At 38.4% G+C, this 19,574-nt stretch overlaps 1 protein-coding gene across 5 annotated transcripts in view; it reads right to left on the minus strand.

Moving 5' to 3' along the window:
* Positions 1 to 19,574, minus strand: part of MYO1B (myosin IB) — a 193,420-nt gene that overhangs the window by 58,340 nt on the left and 115,506 nt on the right. For all 5 annotated transcript variants that reach the window (XM_075608349.1, XM_075608350.1, XM_075608352.1 and 2 more), the window contains 7 exons: positions 19,278 to 19,376; positions 17,115 to 17,218; positions 16,127 to 16,274; positions 12,230 to 12,348; positions 10,476 to 10,562; positions 9,727 to 9,792; positions 1,726 to 1,830 (listed from right to left, as the gene is read on the minus strand). In XM_075608349.1, coding sequence (XP_075464464.1) covers positions 1,726 to 1,830; positions 9,727 to 9,792; positions 10,476 to 10,562; positions 12,230 to 12,348; positions 16,127 to 16,274; positions 17,115 to 17,218; positions 19,278 to 19,376 — 728 coding nt within the window. The remainder of the gene's footprint in view (positions 1 to 1,725; positions 1,831 to 9,726; positions 9,793 to 10,475; positions 10,563 to 12,229; positions 12,349 to 16,126; positions 16,275 to 17,114; positions 17,219 to 19,277; positions 19,377 to 19,574) is intronic.

Consider the following 19,574-nt stretch of genomic DNA (forward strand, 5'->3'; position numbering starts at 1 on the left):
GTCTACTGGGCTCTTTGGAAAATGACAGCCTCCAGGTTTTGCTCTAGACTTTATTTCTACTGCCCTGCATGGATTAAAAATAGGCTTGGCTTTCTTTTGATATACCCACAGAAAAAATGGTACCGGGCGCTTCTAGTACAGTGATTACGACAAGTGTCTACAAATGTGATTCACCCAAATATAAGTGAAAAAAATGTAATAAGCTAATAATGAGTGACAATACCTATCACTAAAAAGTGAATAACCTGTGACTATAGTGAACAAATAAATAAATATAATGCAGCAGCTCTACACCCTTAAAAAGGACTGTCCAGGTCCAAATTGCAAAGTGTTGTCTTCCAGGTCAGGGGAGCGCTGCAGGTCTCAGGTGTGATATGTGGAGAAGTGAAGAAAATATAATAGTGCAGAAAATAAAGTCAAAGTGTATCCAAACAATAATATGTTAGTCTCACCAACATATTTCTTCTGAAAATTTAAGGCATATCATAGACTCATCTCTCTCTGATAGGAGCCCTTTACAAGGAGCCTCAGATCGATAGCTGTGTGTGGATGATGGATCTTGAATGGTAAGCTGTGTATGTAGTAATATCCTAATACATCCCTCCCAGGGATTGGGATAAGAAAGAAAGAACGCACAATGATATAGTATATAGAAACTGGGTCTATTTAATCCGTAAAGATATATCAATATTCACTCACATTTTGTAATATGTAACCATACAAGGGAGAGAATCGCTGGTACACATGGCGTGTATGCCGTCTGCTGCTGCCTCGTGCACTTCCGCGTGCGTCACGCCTACGTCACGTCCTGTGACATGATTCCAGAAGAAGCTATAGCGAACCGCGTAGAATCTGACGCTTTGGGAACCACTGAGTGCTGATACGGAGGGTCCTGGCAGACTGCAGAAGCCGAGTACCCAGAGTAGCCTCTTCCGCCCTCACTCAAGCTGTCACAGGACGTGACGTAGGCGGTGGTGTGGCAGATCAGAGAAAATACAAGAAAATACTTTTGCCCTGTTGCCGCGCCACATGACGGTATTAACCAATCACAGCGCGGGCTAATGCTGTGATGTCATAGCCACGCCCCTTCGCCTCACACATCACCGCTTTCACTATAGAAACTAAACACGCACGTCACGTGCATTCGCAATGCCGGGCACGCAACCGCACCAGAGCCTACTATATAACAAGCCTTAATTTATACACCACCCCTGAAGGGGCCTTGAGTTGGCCACCGAAACGTTGGCTTTATTTTTTGTATGCCTTAGTACAAGCTCTTTGATTTTTCACTTACCTGATGTGCTGTCTTGCCAGTTCCTTGAATATGGGTGAAGTATATATGTGTATAATATACATCCCATACAGGGAGGGAGAATCTATGAATCTAGACGTCAATACAATTTGTCGAAATACATTAAGGACTATACCCACCTTGTGTATAGACGCATTTTCTCCCTATCACTGTTATTGGCTGTATTTCCTACTGTGCTTGTAACTAATCTGTGTATATTTTACAGTACATTTCAATATTAAGTGCTGTATCAGCACTCCTTTCACTTTACACAATATATGAGTTGAACAAACAACTTCTGATTACAGTGCCATTACTACACAAAACTGAAGACATAATTAAATAATTTCCCTCTATCAGTTTTAACCTGCATTATTATCTCTGCAGCATTATCTCATTTTGACAGGTCCACAACAAATGGAATTCCACATTACCTCCCGTATGTATTCTTCCTGCTCCTCCTTAAGTGTTAGTTCTATGAAGATCTGCTGCAGCTTCTCATTGCAGTAGTTGATGATGAACTGCTCAAAGCTGTTCTCCTGGAAACAGGCAGGAAGAAATAAGGTAGGTCATTTCCAAAGATTCACTGTTTCAATGGGAAACAAGAACTACAGAAGCAGGACAATACAGTTGACATACAAGTTTACACAACTAAGCCATTTAATTCCAGGGCATCTTTAGTTTTCATATATTGGCTGCAGAAGACCGCTCAAGTGAAATAACCCGCCCCTGAAACTAGAATTTTGGTAAACCAACTACAGTGCATCATTACCATTGCAGAAGGGAGTGGGAAGATTTATTTCGACCTAGACAAATTCCCATGTATTTTATCAAATTTACACCTACAAATATAATGGGATTTTCTCCCAATACTGAAAAACTTCCAGTTTTTACCCTTTCGTGAAACTGTAATTTCTCATTTTTAAATATGCTTCGTCTTTCCTACACATACAGATGCAGCGGCCGTTATTCAAACACTTCACGCATTGTATACCTCGGAATGCCCATGTCATGGCGCGGGATTTCTTCCAACCGTACCACGTTAAGACGCGAGTGCAGGCGAGTGCATAAAATGGTATTTTAGTGTTCTGTGTTTTAAACACCTGAAATTGACACAGTAGCACAGTACTCTACACATTACAATTCATTAATTTCATTGAATTTCATGGATTGTGTGCAATTAAATGCAAACAAAGCAACCGTGATAAACACGTGTGCCTGGGGCGATTGGCCACATTAATGCCACGTGGAGTACAGCAGCGCACACGAAAACAGCTCTGTAATTTGTTCGAATAACGGCCGCTGCATCTGTACAGTACTGTAGCAACATAGAAACTAACAAGTACTGTCAACGATATTAGATTGCAAAGAAGATTTAACAGTTATGAGCTCTGAAACCAGATTATTATGGCAAAATTTGAAGTCAAAAGTTGCCCAAATGAGATTAAACATGAACAAAAATTATTGAAATTTCACTATAATTAAATGCTCTTTATTAATTATTGTCTGCCTTACATGGTAAATATGACACTTTTTCCATACATTTCCCAGTTTGCCCATAAATACACATTGCCAATTTAAACACAGGAATGAACATGTTTCACATTACAAACATTTGTATAGATTATAGTGATATTTTAGGCAAATGCACTGATGTCTAAATACACATCAGTTTCAAAACAGAACACAACATACTACATGTTATAAGTACAGTACTTGTGTAGATTAAAGTCACTTTTAAGCCACTGCAAATCAAAACCATATATAAAAAGCAGACAGAAGCAGATTGGAAAATGTCTACCACAAACAGTTCATCAAATACAGTTTTGATTATAAAGTATGCATAGTATATAAAAGAAATGCAGAACTAAAATTAAACAGGCCCACACACATCAAAGTCCATGTTACAAGGAAACTTGCTGAAGCAGGTTAAGAAGTTTACATGAAGCATGCAAAGAAAGTCATTTTATACTTACTGAATTCTGGGGTAGAAAGTAAGAAACCATAGAAATTACAAATCAGTTTAGAGATAGAGTTATAATTTTCATGCAGCAAACGCGAGCCATTTAAATACAAAGAGAAATTAAAGGTTTATGTTTATCTACATGCAGACCACTTTATGTTCATTAATAACCTGCAACTATGCAGATGCATATACTGACCATCAATATCTTTGGGTCTTACAATTAATTTCTAATTGATGGTCTTTTCTGAATAAATAAAATAAACACACACACACACACACACACACACACACACACACACACACACACACACACACACACACACACACACACACGTGTGAAAAAGAAAGTACACCCTCTTTGAATTCTATGGTTTTACATATCAGGACATAATAACAATCATTTGTTCCTTAGCAGGTCTTAAAATTAGGTAAATACAACCTCAGATGAACAACAACACATGGCATATTACACCGTGTCATGCTTTATTTATCAAAAATAAAGCCAAACTGGAGAAGCTATGTGTGAAAAACTAAGTATACCTTATGATTCAATAGCTTGTAGAACCACCTTTAGCAGCAATAACTTGAAGTAATCGTTTTCTGTATGACTATCAGTCTCTCACATCGTTGTGGAGAAATTTTGGCCCACTCTTCTTTACAACATTGCTTCAGATCATTGAGGTTTGTGGGCATTTGTTTATGCACAGCTCTCTTAAGGTCCAGCCACAGCATTTCAATCGGCTTGAGGTCTGGACTTTGACTGGGTCATTGCAACACCTTGATTCTTTTCTTTTTCAGCCATTCTGTTGTAGATTTGCTGGTGTGCTTGGGATCATTGTCCTGGTGCATGACCCAATTTCGGCCAAGCTTTAGCTGTCGGACAGATGGCCTCACATTTGACTCTAGAATACTTTGGTATACAGAGGAGTTCGTGGTAGACTCAATGACTGCAAGGTTCCCAGGTCCTGTGGCTGCAAAACAAGCTCAAATCATCACCCTTCACCACCGTGCTTGACAGTTGATATGCAGTGTTTGTTTTCCGCCAAACGTGGCGCTGTGCATTATGGCCAAACATCTCCACTTTGGTCTCGTCTGTCCAAAGGACATTGTTCCAGAAGTCTTGCGGTTTGTTCAGATGCAACTTTGCAAACCTAAGCCATGCTGCCATGTTCATTTTAGAGAGAAGAGGCTTTCTCCTGGCAACACTTCCAAACAAACCATACTTGTTCAGTCTTTTTCTAATTGTACTGTCATGAACTTTAACATTTAACATGCTAACTGAGGCCTGTAGAGTCCGAGATGTAATTTCTCTGAGCATTGTACGGTCTGACCTTGGGGTGAATTTGCTGGGACGTCCACTCCTGGGAAGATTGACAACTTTCTTGAATGTTTTCCACTTTTGAATAATCGCTCACTGTAGAATGATGGACTTTAAATTGTTTGGAAATTGCCTTATAACCCTTCCCAAATTGATGGGCAGCAACAATTGCTTCTCTAAGATCATTGCTGATGTCTTTCCTCCTTGGCATTGTGTTAACTAACACACACCTGAATGCTCCAGACCAGCAAACTGCTAATACTTCGGCTTTTATAGAGGTGGTCACACTTGCTGATGATCAATTAATCAAGGGCATTTGATTAGCAGCACCTGTCTGCTTCTTGGCATCTTAATTCCTATGGAAGCAGTAAAGGTGTACTTGGTTTTTCACACATAGCTTCTCCATTTTCGCTTTATTTTTGTTAAATAAATCATGACAGTGTGTAATATGTCATGTGTTGTTGTTCATCTGAGGTTGTATTTACCTAATTTTAAGACCTGCTAAGGAGCAGATGATTGTTATTTTGTCCTGATATGTAAAACCATAGAATTCAAAGAGGGTGTACTCTCCTTTTCACACAAATATTAGGTGATACCTTTTTTTATTTTGAATAACAATTTATGTCAGAGGACAAGCTTTCGAGAGTTCTCCACTCTTCCACAGGTCATCAATACTGGTTTACAAAGTAATCTATGGCTAAAACAGAGGTTTGGAAAGCAGAAAAAAAAGAGATTTAGTTAAGGTAGGTGAGAAAGGGATGTTTGAAGAAGGCGACAAGTAACAGCATGGAGGGGGAGGGGGATACTGTGTGTGTGGGGGGGGGGGGAGTTGTGGATAAGAACAATGACAGAGAGGCAGACAGGATGACTACAAACAATTGTGATAGTGTTTGAGAAACCCCATATCCGCATTCATCCTCTTGTTTTAGTGTCAAAGCAGGGGGCGTCCTGAGGCTGAAATTAATGCTGTCCAGCTCCGGAGAACCCCTGCAGCAACACTGTGTTATCAAAATAAAATAAAACCCATGCAATCACCTGTTAGAGGTGCGCAGAGAGAGTGACTGATTCTGTCTGCTCATTGTGCATCTCCAACAAACTGATGCGGTCTGGTAGGATTCACACAGCTGGAGTTCCATTCAGAAGCAGAGACCCCCATTGTGTTAATCCTGCTGGCCATTCCCCCCTGCCAAGCACTATGCCATGAACGCTCAACTCTTGGTCGGTGGTTCACCAGCACATACCCTGTGGCTGCTGATAGATAGAAGATACTACATCTGTACACATATTAAAAAAAAGTTCAACATGCCCTAAACACTTCACCATATACCAGCTGATCCATACAGTCCCCTTTGAAGCCTCGGCTAAGGTGAGTGCTCCGTTCGCTCACCAAGAGAGACCCAGAATGCACCTCTAAAAACATTGCAAGAACATTAATATATTCTCCCGACATTGGAGCATTCTTAAATTGGATCCTATATTGCTTAAAGCATTGCCCTCAGGCCAAAGTTATATTTAGTAGAGCCAGGAATCTTAAAAGTGTGCTGGCTGCAAGTATGGTTCAGCCCTCTGTGGGTGCTGTGGGTGGGTCCACGTCCTTTGGTTCTTCGAACCCTAGCGGATGCTACCAATGTACAAAGTATAAGTCCTGCGGTTTCATGAAACCGTCCAAGCAATTTCAATCTGAAATCACTGGTGATATTTTTAATATCAATACTTTTATTAATTGCACAACTAAATTTGTAATTTACCTTCTCCAGTGTGATTGCAAGCTACAGTATCTGGGGAAAAAACCTATATGGAACCTCAAAGTAAGGATATTTGAACATTTGAGGAATATTAGAAATATTACAAAAAACGTTGTATATATACAGTATATCTGTTGAACAGAGTATAGTATGACATTTCGCACTCCAGGGCATATCTCTGCTTCAGTATGTTTATTGGGGGGGGGGGGGGGGGGGGGGCGGGTAAGCTGCTGTTTGAACCATCTTCTCTGTCCTATGGACTACCAAAGAATTACAGGTGTCTGAGAGCAAAGGACTTCAGAAACTGGCACACAGGCGGCACCAAGTTGGCTTTATCTACCATCACATTTTATGTTTCTATTGTTTTGAACCAGTAGATTCAACAGGGTTTGGCGTTCAACTCTTGGTACAGTATGCACTTAGGAATAGAACGAACAAGAAGCAAAGAATCAAAAACAGGTTAATGCTCACAAATAGAAGTTTCACCAAAGCAATTGTGGGAAAATTTGAAAGATATGTGAAATATCCAAAGCTTTGCCCTTCCCCTCATTTACAGAGTTCCGCTTGTTTTCCATGATGTGCTCCTGGAGTTCTAATGTTAGTAACATCTGTTAGCACAGAAGATTGGGGTGATCTGTATCAAGATTGCGCAATCTGATCCTTAACGCTGTGCAAAGATTTTTCTCTTGCATCAGGTTTTGCTGTGGTCAATTGTATAAAACTTTTTTTGATCCCTTCCATTTGGGGTAGACCTAAAAAGCACAATCCCACGTAGCGGTCAAAAAAAACCCAACCCTTTGTAAACAATCGAATAACCTAATTGGCTTTCTTAAACTAATAGAACCATGCTAAAAGCAAGAATGTTGCTTCTTTTGTTTCCATTGAAATGTATCACAAACTGCATTTCTTACAACTTCTGAATGGGGAGTGTGTTTGTCAATTACGTGATTTCTGTACCCTTAGCCCACACTGTCCCAACCAGAGAGCCAGTAAATTATAAGGTGAGGGGGAGAGAGGGGTCTGTCTGTGTCAACGCCTGTTAAACACAGATATTGCACAAAGGAAATATCCAGAGGGAATCAAACCCCTCCCAAGTCTCACCTCACTACTGCATGTTTACAAAGTAACTTAAAAAATTATTTAAACCTTAGAGGTATTAACATTTGATTACAAAATGCATCAATCACCCAGATGTAAACCATTAAACACGTCACAGCCATTAGTACACTTGGGTCCTAGGAGAGTTTTTCTGTTTAAACACAGATGTTAATGTCACCACAGACCTAGTAGATTAAACACCAAAAGAGGAAAACTGCAGCAGTTATAGGTGAAAACGTTGATGCATCTCATTAAAATACTGAACCAAGCAGCAACTCGTGTAACGTATCGAATAATCACTCATTTATAAAACAAGTTTTGCATCCACTAGCATGTGACGTAAAATAAACTTGACTAAGTACAGCTCAACCACGTTATAACGCGATCCGTTACAACGCAAATTCGCTTATAACACGATGTAAGCGTGGCTCCCAATTTTTGTATTTATGAATACTTTACAACACGATTGTTGGTATCTTAAATACTTTATTGTACAATGCATACAATTGAACATTATTTCTAATGCGATCCGCTTATAACGCAATGTGATTCTTGGGACCCGAAGCACAGCGTTATAAGGACGTGGAGCCGTATATTCATGTACTCTATACATGGAAAAACAATGTCTACAATAAACCTATGGTAAAATTGGCAACTTATATACAGGACACAGAAAAGCTGTATACTGTACACTCCAAAAGGATATATATATCTACACACACACACACACCTCCAGTTCAAGAGAGATCCATCTGACATTTTGTAGATTGTAAAATGTCAGCCTGCAGAAATCTCTGGGCGAATTGATCATTAACTTTTGAAGTCAACATTATGGAATGGCTCAAAAACAGGGGATAGCCCATTGGCAACCTTTTGTTTCTTCAAGTAGTAAAAGTGAGGCTGCATTAGTCCTCCAAAAATATCAGACCCTCACTAAAATAATAAAAAAGGGGTTATATGAAAATGATAGTTCCTTACTTTACATTAAGCAATATGTGTATTTGAAAGTGATACTGTAGCAAAAACGTACATTGATGATGCTACAAATTATTAAGACGCCCTGCTTTTCTAAGAGTCTCAGTGGTTTGGAGTTGGAGTTGACAGGTCTCATCAAGTACCAAGAAGTGTCAACATCACAAAAAGAAAATGAAAACTAGACACTTTGGTATAAAACTGGTTACATTTCTAAGCCGTGATCTGTGAAAGGGAGTTTGGTCTTCGCAGTACAATAAACATTCTGCTATTATCCGCCTTGCTCAGCACTGCTAAAGAATGTTTTCTGCTGACATAAGCCTGCTGCCTCCACTTCACCCTACACACATTCATTTCATCAAGTATGCACATGCAGCTAGTTCAAGCAGGACTGTAGCCAGGATCCAGTTATAATGCAAAAGTGAAGCAGAAAGACTGGTTGAAGAAAATATAACATGCCACGGAAGCACAACTTATTGTGTACGCTGTTAAGATCTGTTTCCCCAAGATATTTTCTTTGAATGTCAAATAACTCAATCCCTTTTGCTGTCACAGGGGACTGCCCTTCTATGCAGTCCCACTTTGTTAGGTACTGTATATTGCTGATACCGTAAAATGAAAAAATAAATCTATAATTCCTTGTAGATTGTAAGCTCTATGGAACAGACGCCTTCTTACTTACTATACCAGTGTACATTTATGTTGTCATTTTATTGTTATGGTCTTCAAATCCCCATTACACTGCTGTGCAAATATGTTAGCAGATTATCCATAAATGATAATAGAATACTTTTCTTATATGTGTTTGATGAATGATTAAGGTTATGTTTAGTGGCCTAAACAAAAAAGTCTGTGACATCATCACAAGGGTGAAAAAGTACATTGGCAGTGGCCTGGACAGATCACAAGAAGGAATGACCACCGTTGGACATGTATGGTACTTGACTGGGTTCCAAACGATATTTTAAACAAATCAAGACGACGATGGGGGGATGAAATGAGGAAGTTTGCAGAAGCAACATGAAGAAGAGCGGCTTGCAACCGCAGTACCGGGTAGGTCATTGGGGATCCAGCAATGGATTGACAAGGACTGAATGTAAAATGATAGTGATTTCAACGTTGCAGGGATCAGAGTAGAGTTATAAAGTGGTCGCTAAAAAGGCAATATAGTGGCCATTTTGAAAGCCCTCTACTTTCTATTGCTGGAAGCATTGTGTTTGTGGCATTACCGGCAGTGAGGATGGGTTAGTTGAAAGCATGGAGTTAATTTTCATATATTAGAAACCTCCAATGCTGCTTGCAGTACATTACCTATCCTTATAGAAAATAGCCTTACCTCAAAAATTTCAAAGCCGTAAATATCCAAAACTCCCATCACCTTCTTCCTTACTTTACTTTGTGCCTTTGAAAATAAAAACATATATAAGGAACAACACACGCAGAAAAATTTACAGCTATAGATTTTTTATTTTATTTCCACCGTACATAGCTTTAAATGTCCCAAAGAAGTGGAGAGACTGAGAACCGAGTGGGTTAAAGTTTGTTACTTTTCTTGTAAATGTATAATAATATTTTAATTTGTTGGTGCGGTAATGTATACTGCTCTGTATGTAGAATTTTTTAGACAGAAGTGCAATTTTATTGTCTGGACTAAAGGGAGAAAGTCCTATATTTACTTAGCAGTCTTCTGCCATAATATAACTTCTGGTTTCCTGAAGATAACTTTAGCCCTCATTCAAGTCAATAGGCTATAAGGTGTCTTCCAGCGCCACAAGGAGTCTCATGGCAGAAGACTGCTTAGCAAATATGGACCAAATGGACTTGATTGTGGTCATAAAAAAACTGATATTGATTCAAACCTGTTTCACCCACTTCAATTGCAGTGACATTACCATTGTACTTTTCCTTTGCCTTGTAGGTAGCTCGAACCCTTAAAGATGCATCTACAACTACAGGATTGCCCTCCATGAAAGTTAAGTTGCAGGAATATCCAGAGTATGACCGCACTCTTTTAGGCAATTACACATTTTTGCGCCTGCTCTCTCACTATTCAGCAGAAGGATTATGCAAGCATATATAAAGTACCTTGATGCTCTCATTGATGCGGTTGACGAGCCAGGAAAACAGCCTGCTGTACATATTCTTAGCCAATGCATCACGTGCATAGTAGGCCTGATTGTCCAGAGGAGAACAAAAGGTGATTAGGTTGACTGAGCAGAACATGTATGATTATATATTTATTTCATAAAGGTGCTTCACAATACCAATACTTATTCTAATAATCTTCTACTTTAACCCCTTTACTACCAGGAGGTGCGTTTTGCAAAATAGCATCACTCTTACCCTCAAGATCCTGTATACACACCTCTTCCACATTCATGTGTAGGTTTAACCGATTAAACACATCCCTGCCATGAATTCACTTGTGGTCCACAGCAATTAATTGTAGATAATGGGGAAAATGTCAGCACTTTATTTGTAGCTAAATATATCTCAAAAGAAAATATGGCTTTCTTGTTGACTCATAAAAGCAACAAATTTCCACTTCATCTTGCGGACAGAAACTCTGACTCAGCTGACCCATTAGTATGGTTATTTGTTTCCTCTAACAAAGAAAGAAGGGAACTGGGTAAGCATGCTGGGTGTGTTTTCCTGAGGCCTATGACAATGGTAGCTTTATTACAGCTGGTTTTCAACTTCGGCTAAATGCAAAGTAACTGCCTTGTGTCTGTTTCGAAGTTATTTAGAAAGTATGACATTACCACATGGTCATCTGATCAGATATGCAATGTGATCCTTAACCCCTTAATGCTATTTGTGCTAGTTTCCTTGGAGACGACTGCATTCCCCGCCTAATCGAAGCAGTAGACTTGAGAATGGAATTGGAGCCCTCCACTTCCGTTCATGTCACGGGGGGCTGTTCATGACCGTGGCTTCGCTACCTCAAGCGATCACATTTCCACAAAACACTTGAATGGCACTCGGATGCCGCCATTTTTCTGGCAGCGAAAGGATTAATTTTGTGCTGTAAATACTCTCAATATATGCCTAATATTGGAAACTCTCTTTCTGTGATAAGAGATCAATTCTCAAATGTTTTACTTTAAATATGCACCTCCCAATCCGGGGATTGTTCTTTGTATTAACGTAGTAGTTGCTTTCTTATCACTGGTCCAGGAGATATTACGCTATTAAATGTGCCTGCTGACAGTTTTAGCAGTATATATAATAGTACACAAGGAGGTGTGGACCTTTCTGCATGTGCAAATCTGTGCATATCATTGTATATGTCTGTGTAAAGACCATGTGTACCTCTTAACCTTGCCTGTAAACTCCTATTAACAAATAGATACAATGTGTACATTGGAAAGTGTGTTAATGAATTTCTGCAGGGGTGTTAAAGAATCCCAGGCATTACAGGTAAACCATTACTACTTTTCTACCATAGTGGCCAATAATGCATGTGTGTTTCTGACAGCAAAGAGGTTAAATATCTGCTTTAAAAATGTTTGCCCTATCTGGCTCCTCTATTGATGGCGAGCCAGTAGATAAGAATGCCAATATAACATGGTTTTCACTCAACAATTGGCTACCTCCATCACTGCCCAATATTGAACCAGAACTTCTTTTGATCTAACCGGTGCTTGGTGATAATCTATTCTGAATAAATTAGGAGATTGTGGGAAAATAATTTTCATCTTGCCTCAAACGAGTTACCTCCCAAAAGTCTCTGAAAGGAGCTTGTATACTTTCGATTAACTCTTTTGCTCCTGGAATGCAAATACATTTCATATTTCAATACACGTGCTAAGGAATGACCCACTTCTTCGATAACCAACCTGAGCAACGTTGAGTGTTGTGGAGACTTTTTCCTGCTTCGCCTCCACTGTCCGGAAACTGAAAGCTCTTTCTAACACAGCTTGGTCAATGCCGGTCAGCTCACAGATTTCTTTTAATTCTGGGGAAGTGAAGAAAAAAAAAGGAACATATTGTTTCACTGTTGAATATAAGCACAGCAAGTGGCCCTTGGAAACGCTCTGTACCCTTTGGCTTTTTCCTACCCATAAAAGCTACAACCTAATTATGATTGCACATTGATGCATTATGCGAGTAATAGCATGAAAACCTAGCGGTTCTCTGCTAAGTGACCATTTTGGACAGTTTGCATCAAAGTCGGGAAACCCTGGTCTGGTCCACACAGCACCAATTTCTCCCTTTAACATTCGTTTGTTTTTTTTGTTTTTTTTAAATAATGGATTTTCTGTAGATTTTTGCAGGTTGTGATAACTCGCAGGTCTCTTCGGGTTTTCTACTACAGACTTGTAATGTTTCTAAAGCCCTGTACACTAGAATATCATCAACACAGAAATGCACATGCTGGTTCCTGAAAAGGGTATCACAACGTCTACACTTCTCCAGGACCAATAGAGCTACTAAAGGTTTGACGTATAGTTGTAGCATGTTACAGTACATGGTTCCCCAGATAATGTGGCATTTATAGAACCTGCGCCTACTTTCACGGGGTTAACAGGTTTGATTCATTTTTTTGATCACAAAATGCAACCACCGTCTCCTTTGTTATTAGACTTAAGATCAAAATGTAGAATTTTCTTAAGAAATTGCAGGCCAATTTGGGAGGAACGCAGAGTTCTTGTATTTGTTTTCCATATCGTGTTATAACACGGAATATCAGACCTACTGTAGGATTCAATGGCTGTGTTGGTGCAGAATATCACAACACATCCCACCATGATGAACTAGAAGGGAATATTTTAGACTGCTACATCTGTACATCATGGATTTTCAGTGCGACTAAACATATGGCTGCCACGTGGGCTTATGAGCCAGACAGAACAAAGTCCTGTCTTTGAACATGTTATAAATAGACTAGTAGGAAACAGATAGGCACCAATATTATTTATCTATAAAATTTCAGCCAACCAGTCTCTACCAACATCTTGTCTCTAATGAATAAGGAATATTCTAAATGGAGTCGTTCTAGTAGCATTTCAATTTCAGTGCTAAAAAACAAAAACTCCTTTCTTTAAATGAGAAACAGAAAAAGATTATTGATATTCATAATTGCAGTTTTTGTACAGAAGTATTAAAACTTCAAAGTAAGAAACGGTTATAGATCGTGATACAAGTCTTATACAGCATTGAAGTTTAAAATGATATGCATTGGTATCGTGTTTGAAATAATAATAATAATAATAAAAACATATATCCCATAGAAAACGGCATGGACATAGAAGACTGAGGGACATATTTACAAAGCACTGCCACTCGCCACTCCAGCTTCCAGCACAGGTTAGTAAATAAAGTCCTTTACAGATGTCCATAACCCATGTAAACTGAGAGGCCAGCAAATTTTCTTTAAAAATAAATAAAAAATAAAGCCAAAAAAAAAAAAAAAAAACTTTTTTTAACCTGGTCTTTCAATCAGAAAACTGAGCGGCGTCAAATCATGTAAACGGGTTTACACATTTTGTAGTTGCTACAGCCACGAGCAGTGAGCAACAAAAAATGGCATTTGAAATATAATCTCTCTTAACATTCAAAAATAAATGCAACAAATCAGATCTCTTCAACACTACCATGTATAACAAGCTTGTGACATAGATTTAATTAGTACGAGATGGCTGATTAAACGGACAAGGACGACTTTGTAAACACAAACATTCACATAATGGGATAAACAGAAACATATGATTGATGTAATCTGTGAATGTCATGGAGAATTCTTTATTTGCAGCAAGTCAGAGGGATGTATGTCATGCATTTATTGCTAACAATTTCCGAATATGAAAACGCATTCACTGCAATATGCTCCTCCATCATTTCCAACCGTCCCTGGAACATTTTACTCAAAAAACATGCTTAGACATGCAAGCGTCACTGTGATAAAGATAAGCTACTTGCAGAGAATACATATTTTAAAATGATCTTCAGCCAAAAGTACAGATGTAGCCACCAGTATCCGATCACTTGCCTGGGAAAAAACTGTGGCTATCTCAAAGTAAATGCTGCAACATTTCTGTGAGATTCTGCAAATAGACTAGTGGCCCATCGGATTAATACAGCGGGGTCCCTGCAGTTCAATTCAGTTTGAATGGGACTTTAAGGGACTCCCACTGTTAATCCGAAGGGCCATTATTCTGGCTGCAGAATCTCACAGAAATGTTGCAGTATTACTGGGAGATTGCCCCAGATTTTCCAAGGCAAGTCATCGGATACTGGTGGCTGCATCTGTATTTAAAAGTTATTAAAAGGTGCATTCACCTCTGCTTACTCCTACAGTATTATGATTTTTTTTTTATTGCCAGTCCAACAAGTGGCCTTTTTTGCCCCAAAATGACAGGCGCTAGAATATTATATTATTATATTAAAGCAGCACTACATATGGCATTGCATTTTTTAATTTTAGTTTTATTATTACAGGTTTGAAACAGGTCACTGAACTGAACTGTGTTAATTTCAGGTCTGGGGACCCCCACTTCCAGAGATACTTACCTCCATAGAGGTGTCGGTATCCCTGGACAGCTTAAATGTCCCAGTCACGCGGGCCAATAGGAAGCCACACCTGATGATGTCATGGCTTCCTATTGGCCCACATGAAGCGGGACATTTAAATGCTGCTATTTTGTTAGCACACAGTTTCCTGGCTGCAGAAATACCGGGACTCCCTATGGAGGTAAATATCTCAGGACACAGGCGGTCCCCAGAGCTGGAATTAAGTTCAGCTCCGGAGACCCCCTGCTTTAATCCCATAATTTAAAAAAACAGCAACAAAACGCAAGGCAGGATGTCGTGCTTCTTTATTATTATTTACAGTCAGTATAACCAAAGTAAATTAATGTCATCAATATGTTCAGTTGGTCCAAAAAAATATTGATTGACATAAAATAAAACAAAAAGCATTAGTATTTTTAAATAATTTTTGGAAGTATGAAAATGCTTCTCTGTTTTCAATTGCAAGAGGGACTCTAAAAAGAGGGGTCAATCCCAAATTTCTTGGCACTAGCAATCCGATTTCTTCATGACCCTTTACTATCTGAATATCAAAATAAGAAAGGGGCAGCCTTAGAATTATAATAGCCAATCACCTACTTTTAACCTATGGTCATCCGTTTAAGTGAGACTAGCTTTAAAAGGGCAATCCCTCCTTTGACCAAAGTGTACTATATGTCAGTGACCTGTTTAAAGTGTTTCATCTGGGTAATAGCCTTTTATAAAAATCTGACACCTATACTTTAAAAAAAAAAAAAAAATTAAAGTTAATTGCTAAGCATGTGGAGCGGAGACTTGGGAGGAGTTTGATTTCCTCCGACTGCTCCCTTGTTTAACAAGAGATTGCGCAGTCAGAGACCCCCTTTCTCCCCCACCTTTATCGGCTGTCTGGTAAGGACTTGGTCGGCGCAGGGTAAAGAAACTGATTGATTGATAATGCTCCCATTCAGAAGCCCTTAAGAAATGCAATTTGTAATTAGTTTTCAGAGAATCAAAATAATCGCAATCTTTGCTTTTAACACGGTTATATTTGTTTAATGAAGACAATTAATTTGTCACATTGTTGAAAAAGGTTGTCTTTTAGATGGCTACGTGGGATTGCACCTTTAAAAAGGTGCTCAACCGGGATGCTGGCGCGTTTGATAAAGTGCGACTGATCTTTGAGACCTCACATTAGTAATCAACATTCCTTCACTTAATATTCTGTATTGCTGGCCAATTTTTACCATTTTTATCCTTGATTTTACTTTCATCTAAGCCATTGACTCGAGATTCTGGTTTGAACTCAATGTTTCCCAACTTCAATACTGCAGCAACCACCTCCAGGACTGAATGTGTTTCATGATCAAGAAAGCCAACTATCTGCATAGCATTCTAGGAAAAGGAGAGAACAAAAAACAAAATGTTTACAAAAAGTACAGCCCATCCAAAAATATTTAGGGTAAATATCAGGGAAATGAAGCACAGTAAGAAATATATTGTACATTAAACTTTTCTCTAGCAATGAGCGTTGGATGGTAAAACACCCAGGAATATTCCAGTACTCCAGAGGCGTATCATGATAAAAAATGTTTAGCTCCAGCAAACTACCAGTTCTTGGGTGAGCAATCTTTTAGTTCCCCAGACAAGAATTGTTGTCTGAGGAAACAATATGGCCGCCGACAGGCCAACACAAAGCCTTGACATCACGGACAGCCATCTTGTTTTCCATTTTTATATTTGAGACAAAAGTGCACTTCTCTACGAAACCTGATTTGCCCAGAACTGAAAATAGCATGTTTAGATATGGGGATCCTTTGTTCAGATGAAAGAAAATAAAGCAGTCTCTAGAATTATAAAAGCAAACAGGAAGGACTAACAGTAGAAAACATGAAAAACATTAAAGCACTTCTTAGAAAGCTATGTATACATAAATGTATACTTATGTTTATTTCTTCAGGATGACCTTCATTTTATGGATAGCAAAACATAAGTTGAATCAAATCACTAAAAGCAGAAATGTCAACATTCAAAGATGGCAATGAGTGAGAATTTGGGGTTCTGGACCAAAACATAGCATTTTAACAGACAAGAACTGATTTTTATTAGTGAGACTCATGTGATGTCAGTCTGTTGATTCTAAAAATCAGTGAGACTTCTCTAAATCAGCGACATTCACAGAAAATTAGAGAGAGAGCTGATGTGTCTGTCAAAGATGGACAGTTAGTCTCTTACCCTGACTGTTCTGAAGTTTGCTGCATCATCCATACCATTCACGTTGGCAGAATCCAAGCTCAAGTAGTTGTATTTGTTGAAGTCACGCTCAAGTTTAAGTTTATCTGATGAAATCCATAAAATATTAAAAAAAGATGAACACAGTGCTTCCACACAATATATATATATATATATATTTCTTATGTGGTTAAGCAACTACTCACAATTAGACAGATATTAATAATACATGGCATGTGTCATCCCACAAAATATATTTTTTTTTACATAAGGGTCATATTTTCAAAAATATATAAGCATTAAGACAGCTTAAAAATTCCATTAAATATATTCAACTCTATAGAATAGTATTAAAATCAATACATTTGAGATATCCTTTTAAATAATATTCTAAGCATAAGGGTGTTTCCCTGATAAATAGGGAGTGCTTGCTGCTTATGTTTCTTTAAATAGAACACAATAAGACTTTAAATCCCTAGAAATAAGTTGTCCAAATATAAATCGCTAAACAACCCAACTCAAGGGAAATACGCACACGAGTAACTGTAAACAATAATACTTCTACTTTTTACTCTAGTCGTCACAATTATATTGTCAATTGAAAATACAATGGTTAAGTTACATTTTTTATATATTCTATATATATTAAAAAAGACAAAAAGGGAAGCGCGTGCCCCATAGTGTGAAACTGTAAAATATTTAATGCCAAAAATGTATAGTTGAAAGGTAGCACACTCACAAATGGAGCTACAGTAGAACAAAAGCATGTTAGAGAGGGTATATCTCTTTCAACCCTCTCTAGCATGCTTATGTCCTACAGTAGCTCCGAGTGTGCTACCTTTCAACTTTAAATTTTTGGCATTAAAACATTTTACAGTTTCACACTATGGGGCACGCGATTCTCTTTTTTCTTTTTTAGCAGATCTATGTGGGTGCAGGTTATCCTATAAGAAGCTGCGAACCTGCCCTGGAACTAATATATCCTTTTTGGACACTTCACTATTTACAGAATCTGTATTGCCTATCTTATTTGTAGACACTCTCACTATTATACTGTCTTTATAGTTGTTACGTTCCGTCTATCTGTTTTCAGCTATTATCTAGTATATAGATTATATTTCTATCTGGTATTATTGTACTATTTAGTACTAATTATTGTTCTGAATATATATATATATATATATATATATATATATATATATATATATATATAGAGAGAGAGAGAGAGAGATAGATAGATAGATAGATACACATAGATATATAGATACACACACACATATACACGTGTGTGTTAGTGTGTGTACACATACACACACACACACACACACACATTTGCAGATGTATTCGCCCCCTGCCAATGTCACAGGGGTCTGCTTAGTTAGTACAGTAAGTTGCTCCTAATAGTTTGGAGTGAAGGTCAAAGATAGTAAGCGTCGCAGTTACCAATCAGTTCTTTGCCGTAATGCACCATCTGGCTCCAAAAGACACCTTATAGCTTCTATTCACTTGAATGGGGCATATGGTGTAATCTGGCACCAGAAGCATAGCACTGCATAGTAAATAAACATGGCTTTAAATGTGTTCCATACTTTGACATACAGATGGGGTTGTATTACCCCTGAAATCTTCGCTTTTTAATACCAAATGCATTCATCAGGCCCATTTTCATTAAGCAACGCATTACTTCATTTTCCCCAAACTTCCTATTGATCACAGATACAAGATGCAACAGAAGGCTCAGACCTGCCCCAGATGTCACAAGACTGCCCCTTGACAGCAAGGTAACCTCCCTAGACATCATGAGACATCAACCCTTCACAGTGACCATGCTCCCACAACCATGCTCTGTGCAGTGGCACTAAAGAACACTGGGGCCTGAAGAAAGAAGTTAGAAGCATAAATAAACGTAAATAAAAAGAAGGACATTGCTCCCAATTTTTGCTTTATTGACTTAGTTTAATGCCTGTGGACCAAGCTTTATGGAGCAACATACATTATTATTTCAAGCAAACCTGTAACTGCAGAAGGCTGCTCCTGAAAGCAGTCATCAATATAGTTACATAAGGATCGAATGGAAATGCTACTTTTTGCTAAACCCTGTATCAACATTTTATTTTAGATTTGTTTCCAACACCAGACGCTTGATAACAGATTTCCTACACTTACTGAGAAGATCCTCTGAGGCACCAGACAGCATCTGGTAGAAGACATGGAAATTTCTTTCGCCTCTCGGTTGCTTTACAACTCTGGACTTTTCCAAGAGATCTAGAGGGAGGAAAACAATATTAAATATTAATATCAAATACCATTTTAGTATATTTCTTAAAGAATATTGCCTTCCTGGGGAAATAAAGGTTACCCATATCTCCTTTAAAATAAATGTACAGCACTATATAATGTGTGATGGAGTCACTATCTCTATATGCTGGAGTCGTGCAGCTAGTGCGCTTTCCAGCCTGCAGC

This window comes from Ascaphus truei, chromosome 7, assembly GCF_040206685.1.
Source record: "Ascaphus truei isolate aAscTru1 chromosome 7, aAscTru1.hap1, whole genome shotgun sequence".
NCBI lineage: Eukaryota > Metazoa > Chordata > Amphibia > Anura > Ascaphidae > Ascaphus > Ascaphus truei.